Here is a 9,440-nt window from a genome sequence, read left to right on the forward strand (position 1 = left end):
GAAAAACACCTCGTCACTGTAAAGATAACTCGATAATCCGCAACAAATGCTGGATTCCACTACGATCAATGAATAAACAATACATCATCATCTCATCTCATGTCAAACCCGTACAGCACGGGAAATAACTCTATTGGCATGCCATCCTATGTTCATTCGGGCTCAGTGCATATAAAAATATAATATTTTTCAATTCAGTCCTTTTTTCACCTTTGTACCAATTTACAACTTTTAAGTATACATTCCAAAATACACAATTCAAGCATAAACATTACAGAAATACATATAACTATATCATATCAACTTACCAAGTGAAAACAACAATAGAAGAAGTGTCAATGACTAATATGTTATTTTCCTTTTCCTTGATTATATAATGGTTGATTCGTTTCTTGATCTATATGGTAATTCATTTCAAATTATCAACTCTAAATACCTTATAACATCTTATTTAATGCATATGGCATCTTGTTATCATTTTCACAATTTCTCTAAAGTTTGCACCTTATTCAATTTAGTCTTTAAAACCAAAACAAGCATATTTTTCACATTTAATACCCAAACTTTTAATCCAAATTCAAACACATCCTTATAGAACTCTCAAACATCTATGTTTATAAAGATTTCATGCAAATTTCAACATATTCTCATTTTAGTCTTTAAACTCAAAACTAACAAAATCCCACTTTACCAAATAGTCCTATTTTACAATAAAGATCCAAACCCAACAATTTAACATTAATAACCTCAAAAATCAACAATGGTAACTTTTTAAAACTTTGGCAGCTTTGCGATTTAGTACTTGAGTTAGCTAGATTAAGTTACAATGATCTCAAAAACATAAAATTTACGAAAAACGAGTTTGAACATCACTTATATGCAAGGACTTAAGCTTGAATGAACTTCCTTAGCTACAAAAATGGTGTTTTGGGTGGGAGAGAAGCAAAATGAAAAAGATGAGGTCTGATTTTATGTTTTTAGTCTTTATTAATTTTATTTTAACTTTAATTAAACTAAAAATACATTATAAAAAATGGCATTAATCGTCCACTATAAACAATTATGGCATAATTGTCATTTAAAACTATTCAATTATGCTTTTATACTCATTTAGCACATAAAAATTAATAGCGATTAGCTTTTGTAATTTTATGATTTAGTCCTACACCACAATAACTAACCAATCAATAAAATTATCGAACCAAAAATCATTATAACACTATAAATGATTCATAAATATTAATAAATAATATTTACTGACTCGATCATCAGAAAATGAGGTTCCAAAACTACCATTTTCGGTACCACTGAAAACGGGTTGTTACATCAAGTGTCTTTCTTAATTATTTAATTATACTATAAAGACAAATGTCATCAACCTAGACTCACTTGTAAAATTTTTTACTCCACTAACCGTGTATAAAATAATTATCCTAATTATATAAAATAAATAACAACGAAGGACATTTTATTAGCAAGATGTGAAAAAGTTTTATATAAAATAATATATTTATTTTTATTTAATATTTTTAAGTACATCAAATACAATTAAATTATATATATGATAGTAGAAAACAAATATTAGTTATTAAGTTTTGATTTGTGTAAATATATTATTTTAATTATAAATAAAAATTAATATAATGTTAATTGATAATAGATTATGGTGGGTAAAAATAAAATTTTATAATAAATATATTTATAAAAAATTGATATTGAAAACTATAAACTTGGGCTCAAATTCCATTATGGGTATATTTTTCTATGTAAAAGCTATAAAATAAAAAATATTCTCGAAATAATACAATTTACTTTATAAAATAAAGATATCTTCGTCATTGCCCAATTGAGTTGGTGCCTTGTTGACTTGTGATACCAACTCAATCAAATGCTTAATATATAATTAGATTAGATTATGACACACTCAAGCAAAGTTTTCGGAAACCAAGTCAGTGGTCAAACAAGTTGGGCCATTGGTTTGCTAGTCCAACCAGTTCGACTTGCTGGTCCAAATAAATCGTTAAAAAATCATTAAAAAAAAAAGAATCTTGTTCAACCATTTTTTTTTTTGCCTACTTCAACCAATTTGTACCGATTCCTGGGTAGTGGCGAACCCAGGGGGGCTGGCAGGGGCCTCGGTCCCCCTTAAAATGAAAATTTCTATTTAAGCCCCTTAAAATTTTAAATTTGTAATAGTAAAATTGTACTCCCCTCCCCCCGGCCGAAAATGATTAAAAGTATACAATTTAATTTCACCCCTCTAAAAAGTTTCCTAGTTTCGCCCTTGTTCTCAAGTCAATTGGTCTGATGTCTCTTGCTAGACCAGTACTCTCATCGATTCCAAATCCAACTAACTGGTTTGGTCAGGTTCAAACAACCATACACCCACAATGTGGGTGAAAAACATAATTATGTAATAAATATATTTATAAAATTTAAAAAAAACAAATAAGGCTTTTGGTTAATGATAAAGTTTAAATATTAAAAACTATAGAGATTTGGGTTTCAATCTTATTATTTTGTATATTTTTTATATAAAATATATAAATTGACATCAACACCTTCAAAATAATACAATTTATTTTGTAAAATAAGAGTATTTTTGTAGTTACCTAACTAAATTAGTTCTTGGTTGACTCGTAATATTAACTCAATCAATTAAATATACTTAAATTTTGTCACACTCAAGATTTGGGCGAAAAAGTATATTTTATGTTGAATTAATTTATTTCATTGAAATCAATTTCGCTATAGTTGCGAAAAATAATTTATTTATTTCCTAAAAATCTGATTACATAATATGATTTAAATAAAATAATGTATATTAATATAACATAACTATTTCATAAAGAAAGATGATATATAGTTATACTTAAAAATACTAAAAATAATATTTTACTCTTTCAAAATTTATAATTTGATTTCTTTATTCCAATTGAATAAATAAATGAGACATGTGAAATTCTTTTATTTTTAATATATTAAATCATATAAAAGTTGAAAGACATAGTTTTCAAAGAATCAATTTTAATGTTAATGTGACGTGTTTAATTTTTAATTAATTTTTTAAAGCAATTTGTAATCAATTTTAAATAATATAATTTTAATTACTGTTACATAATAATATACAAAATTAAAACTATATAAGAAAGTAAACAATAACGTTAATTTAAAAAAAGGTAAAATAACATATAAAATTATAATAATAGAAAGATATTTAACCTAAATTAATGAACACATTTAACAATGGTGATTAAAAATAATGGTTAAAATTTGACTTTATTTTCCAAACAAATTTACAAAACATTTTCACATGCACCAAACAAATAACAAATTAAAAAATAGTTTTAAGAGTGTTTACTTCACAAAATGTGAACTTATAGAAAATTTTAAAAAATAATATCATAATATTATATTGCTTCATCATCTATTAAAACAATCACACAATATGAGTTTATAGAAAAATTTAAAATTTAATATCATAATTTATATTTCTTTATCATCTTTTAAAACAATCTTTCGATCATTCTTCGATGCTATTATTATTCGAATATGATCCGAAATTGCTCTTCAAGTTCTATTACTTTATTTGTCCATTCTTTTAATATAATTTTAGTTTGTAAATCCTAAAATTTCTCTTTTTTTTACGGATATATTTTTTAGTTGCTGATTGAATATGTTTAACTATTGAATGTTAGTTATAAAGCTAAATTTTAATTTTAATTGATATATAACTCTAATGTTAATTATATGATAATTAAGATGATTAGAATTCCATTAAAATAATATCTCTGTTTTAGTTAACAAAATTAACTAATAATTGTAAATTAATTTATAATTATAATTATTACATTTCTTTTATATTTTAAGTTTAGACTTCTATTCAAGTAATAAATTTATTTTAAGATTAGCACAATATATTAATTAATAATTCTAAATTAAATTATAATTATTTTAAAATTAATGCAATAATATGGTAAAATAAGAATATATTATCGTGACTCGTGCTCTTATACATAATATTGGTCCAAAACATGTTTCACCAACCCACTGATGAATTTGGGATAAATCACTTAAAAGCAGTAACAATAATAATAAAAGAAGATTACATGCAAATATACTTCGAGTTTTTCATCTAAAAGATTTGGTGAAACACAAATGAGACAAACTGAAGGCTTTTTTTTTTTTTTTGTTAATGGCTTTACTTGATAGATAAAAAATGTTTGAAGAATTGCTTCATTCTTCAGCAGCACTAGCAGCACTCAGGTCCACCGATAAATCAAGAACCTGAAGAAGAAAACAATAGTAATTGATGGTATGTGTGAATCAACCATTGCAGAACAGATTAAAGAGGAGATTATATATATATATACAGTAAGACGAAAGATTGAAATTGAAGAACATTTGGGGGATGGAACTGGTACCTTTCCAGTAATCTTGGTGTACATCTCCATCACATCGATGACGGTGGTCTCGAAGTGTGTTGTCGAATCGTAGCTCTGTAAGTTGAATCAACAACATTAGATGAAGGGTATAAGCCAATATACAATGAACACCAATTCGCAAAAGAAACAATATCCATGTCTTGAGCTAATTGTCTATTTGCAAGTTGTTGGGACTAATAATGAGGAAACATGGAAACTACCAAGACTTTGCCAAATATCAAAGTCTCGCCAAAAGGACAATCTTAACACCTTGTCAGAAGGGAGCCCTTTGCTGAACTGCTATTGCCAAACCCAACAAGTCTACCGGCCTATTAAACAAAGATCTAATAAGATGACCTTGCTAGCTAATCCTCTTTCATACAGCAAGGCTTTTCATGCAGGGGCATATTGGTCCTCGCAAATCACATCGTGACCCACGTGACAACCTCTAACAGGACAATACATCTCTAGTCACGTCCAAGAGCACCTATAAAGAACCTTCCATGACTCTGCCAACAACTCCCTTACAGAAAGATACCTATATGGAGAGAGCCCCACAACGAAGGGAATTAATAGTCCTATCTCCCACCAACTCAACACTTCTAAACACTCGTCCCAATACACATCAACCTCCCAGAGGCTCTCCGAACCACCATGTGAACCTCCTTCCTCCTTAACCCACCTTGTATCAACACAAGTTTGTCTTAATATTCTTTCAATAGTACACGGACAAGAAGGTAACCAAGGGAAAAACATTGCCTTGGGTACTTTACTTTCGATATTTACTCCAAAGAATAAGCAAAAGTAATAGAGATTAAAGTCTTCTTACAGCAGATATGAAGCAGTTGTCAGCTTGATGGTCGTTAGTGGGCACATATCTGTCATAAGTGTCATAAAATATCTCATCTACAGATCCCAGTAGGTCAACCCCAGGCTTCAACTCTTGCTCAGGGTTGTCAGTCTCGGCTTCAGCTGAAACAAAAGCGATGTATTTTCCCTTGGGAGCTACATTATGAGCATAGGAGCAACAAAAGACGTACCTGCAGTACCCAAATAAACATCAGAAAGTTAAGGGAGTTATAACACTTGTTTGCTTGCTGAACATATTCACGATATAAATTTATATGAACAGACAATGTAAGGCTTTTACAACGAAGAAAAGACTCAATTGGTGAAGCTAAAACTGTAACAAATTATGTATAGAGTGAAAACTATAAATACAAACATATCAGATTTGCAGCGGTATTTATGTTTTAGCCACTCATTCTAGAAGGTAAAAGTTTGAAACTAGTTGAGAGAGTTAGCAGCATACATGTCTGATTTACGACCGAGTTGCTTCTGAGGCAGAATAACCTGAGCTGAGTGAGAATCGTTGGTATCAGGGATAGGGTGGCTCATTACACATACAGCACGAGCAACTTTCCCAACCTTCTTAACCTGTTGCATTTGAAAAAACCATGAAAGGAAAAGTATAGTTCTCGAGGATTCATATCTGTTCCTAAAGGAAAAAAGAGAGTGAGTGACATGGTTTTGTCATCGGAGGTTACCTTATCAGACAAATAAGATGGATCGCAAACAACTTTGTTGCACTTAGCAGTTTCGCCTTCAGAAGTTACTCCAATGACTTTCCCATCACCATCAAATTCTACCTGCAATTCCAAAAAGCAGAGCTTTTATAAGAAATTCACAAGAGAAATGTAAAGACATCTGCAAATCAGCTCTGATTATAATTACCAATTTGTTAAGTAGAAATACCCACACCGATGTTTGAATGTGTGTCAAACATCAGTGTCAAACACGGATACTTGAAAAATAAATAAAGAGTCCGAACAATATGGCCACAAATTATAAGATATTCACCATATAAGTTAACTCATATGGGTGCACCATTGATGCCTAATACTGCTTGACACTATATGACCTTCTGACCACTAAAGGACTCAAAGGAGAGCTTAAACATGATAATCACTAATTGCTTACTATTACTTTATAAAGACAAACAAAACTAAATTCTGGGCTTGCAGATGTTCTGAGAAATTTACCTTACATTCTGGCTTGTTGAGCATGTAAGTACCACCATAAACAGCACTTAAACGTGCAAATGCCTGCCAAAAGAGGCCCCATTAACAAAGTCCAACAACAATTGTTTCTGTTAAACTATAATGTAATATATTATATATGTGTGTGTATGTACAGATAAAGACATACCTGAGGCAATTCTCCAAGTCCATATAGTGGATAGATATAAGGAGATCCTCCTTGAAATCGTGCCAAAGACTCTGCATAGAGCTTTACAAAACAAATGCATAATCTCTCTGAAGATTGTGATTAAAAAATGTAGAAGTTTCCACTGAAGAATATGATTAAATAGTTTATTTAATGCTAAGCAAAAACTTATTTGTTATGGAACATGGAGCTTAAGAATCAACCATTACTTGTGTGACAAAGATGAAATATGACATGAAAAAAACATTTACCTTCATTCTCTTAACAAAGTTCAAAGCTGGCTGAGCCAAGTAACTATCTTCATTGTGGAGTGCCAAGGCATGACCAATAAAGTCAATTGTATCATCTTCAAGTCCATACTTTCTACATTGGAAAATCAGCAAAACAGGACCAGTAAACTGAGAGCCATAGTAGCTAATGGGATAGGACAATTAGTGTAAGCAATATTAATGATCAAGAGAAGAGTTGATCCCTCAAATATATCATCTTCCTTGAAAAAGCCAGGCGAAAGAAACCAAAGCTCATGATAAAAAAATCAAACATTTTCCCTTTTGGTGTGAGAAAAATTGTTAAAAACAGCAACATTTAGATCAGAATTTATGAAGAAAGTTTAACCTACAAGTCTAAACACTGATTTATAGCCATTGCATTGCATATACTGTTCTTAATTTCATAGTAAACGTTAGTGGGAGAGCAAAGCTTTTTAGAGGGAAATAAGGATGAGATACACACGAGATAAGTTCTTTCGCTGTTACTTTGTTGAGATCAAGTTTTTCATGAGATTTTGGGTCGTTTTCGTCGTAGTCTTGGACATAAATGAAGAACTTCCTGGCACGGCGCTTCTCAAACAGCCCCATCAATGGTGATTTCAGTGCCTCAACATCAGTTGCTGGAACCTTATAGATCTGCAAGCCATAATAATTGCTTCAAGTTGCTTCAAGTCATTAAAGCCGATAGAAAGACATTTACGCTAACTTTTAGACACAAACACTACTACCAAAAAGAAAAAGGAAAATGCTACTCTTACTTTTTTCTTTTTATACACATAACTCCCATCCACGGCCTTGAAGTTAAGATACTTGGTAACACCTGTGTGGATGAGAATACGAACCAGACTGCCATTGGCCATCATGAACTGTGAAACAAAATTAAGCATAAATTCATCATAAAACATGGCTAATTAGCACAAAGATGGCATACACTATCTCCTTGGTAAGTTGCTGATTAGCACAAAGATGGCATACTCATTGGTAAATGGTGTGTCACTGCACACTTTGAACGAAGTCCCCCAGCACAACATATTTATATGCATACAGTAGGGCAACTAAGCAATGATGAAAACTACAAAATTAGTAACAAAGAGGTTGAATTTGCATGCCTTGGGAATCATATCAACATTATATTCCCTGCTTGTGCCAAGCTGTTCTGGAGGTTTGTCATTTCCCTTGAAATGTTTCCAAAGCTATACAGAACAAATACAATTTTCAGAAAATGTCAGATGAAACCAATATAGTTAGGGTTCTTTTACATAAAGGTTAAAAACAAAATTATAAATCCCATCATTTAATTAAAAAAAGAAAAGAAGTGACCTGCACAAGATTAAGAGAAGTAGACTCTCCACCGTAATAATCATTTCTGTCCATATGCAAAACCTGTTTTGAAATGCAGATAATTTAGATAGCAGCTCAATCATTAATGCAAAATTGATAATAATAATAATAATAATAATAATTTATTTAACCACCGTAAATCGCTATCTCCCCAACGATCTTCGAATTAGTATACAAGTACGCTAGTGATCTAATTCAGTAAAACTGGCACTGCCATTAGTATATTATAAAATTATTGAGTAAAACAAACAATTCACAAACTTCAATTTTTTCTTTTAATTTAGAATTATAACTCAAATATCTAAGATCCAGAAAGTTTTTACATTCCCACATTCGGTTTTGTTGATAGCATCGACTATTAAAAATGTTTTTGAAATATCGTTAGTGCTAGGCATTTTCGATCGGTCGATATTTTTTTTTAAGTTGAATTAAAATTTTATTTTTAACTTTGTTGAGAGTTCGAACTTCGAACTAAAACTAGATTCACAGAACAAGATCGAATCAGTCGTATATGGTATCTATATAAGACTTAGATTCAAATCCTATCAATGACAAATTCCTTAGTAGGAATGGTAGGAATGAAGTTCTCCTACTTTGTAAATCTCTCCTCCAGCTGAGCTCTCGACAATAATGAAAATCAAAATCCCAACTCGATCCGGAGACGATAAACAAACCATTTTTTCGAGATTTCTTTGGAAGGAATGGATATCCCCACGTTTCTACTGAACAAATAGGAAAGGACTAACCCTATCAAATTACATCTTATAAAAGTAGATCGGATCCATCCGAGTTCAAGGTAACATTGATTTTAACATATCAAATCTAACCCATTTCCTTTTATCAACCTAAACCAACACCCAGAAATCATATATGAAAACAAAAAACACCCAGAAGAGTACCGATGCTGCTTAAAAGAAAAGAATCCTAGATCACAAAACGATTTGAAACGTGAAAACAATGAAAGTAAACAAATTAAGAAAGAGGTACTTTGAGTCCATCAACGGAGAGAAGACCACTGAGAATGCATTCCTTAAGGCCGGTACCTAGGACTATCACATCGTATGTTTCATCCATGGCTGAAAATCCTCAGCTTTTTTTTCTTCTAAGATTTCTTAATTTATTTGTTTGTGTTTCTTTTTTCTGTAAGAGAAGGATTTTGAAGCGAAATGGAAATGAGAGA

The 9,440-nt window shown here is 30.8% G+C and overlaps 1 protein-coding gene across 1 annotated transcript; it reads right to left on the reverse strand.

Moving 5' to 3' along the window:
• Nucleotides 1-3,990: 3,990 nt before the first annotated feature.
• LOC105782574 (guanosine nucleotide diphosphate dissociation inhibitor At5g09550) lies at nucleotides 3,991-9,440 on the reverse strand. Its single transcript, XM_012607392.2, has 13 exons — nucleotides 9,248-9,440; nucleotides 8,240-8,302; nucleotides 8,029-8,112; nucleotides 7,678-7,785; nucleotides 7,383-7,555; nucleotides 6,902-7,013; nucleotides 6,633-6,713; nucleotides 6,467-6,529; nucleotides 5,972-6,073; nucleotides 5,737-5,861; nucleotides 5,254-5,464; nucleotides 4,425-4,499; nucleotides 3,991-4,287 (listed from the first exon to the last, which is right to left on the reverse strand). The coding sequence occupies exons 1-13, from the start codon at nucleotides 9,332-9,334 to the stop codon at nucleotides 4,237-4,239; spliced, it is 1,335 nt and encodes a 444-aa protein (XP_012462846.1). The 5' UTR covers nucleotides 9,335-9,440; the 3' UTR covers nucleotides 3,991-4,236.

The sequence above is a fragment of the Gossypium raimondii genome, chromosome 13 (assembly GCF_025698545.1).
Source record: "Gossypium raimondii isolate GPD5lz chromosome 13, ASM2569854v1, whole genome shotgun sequence".
Classification (NCBI taxonomy): Eukaryota; Viridiplantae; Streptophyta; class Magnoliopsida; order Malvales; family Malvaceae; genus Gossypium; species Gossypium raimondii.

What these genes read in the sequence shown, in the direction of transcription:
- LOC105782574 (XM_012607392.2), bottom strand. Translation starts at nt 9,334, where the DNA reads ATGGATGAAACATACGATGTGATAGTCCTAGGTACCGGCCTTAAGGAA. An exon ending in CTTCTCTTAATCTTGTGCAG is followed by an intron (nt 8,113 to 8,239) that starts GTCACTTCTTTT and finishes TGTTCTGTATAG; the next exon opens with CTTTGGAAACATTTCAAGGG. An exon ending in ACACCAAGATTACTGGAAAG is followed by an intron (nt 4,288 to 4,424) that starts GTACCAGTTCCA and finishes TTTCTTCTTCAG; the next exon opens with GTTCTTGATTTATCGGTGGA.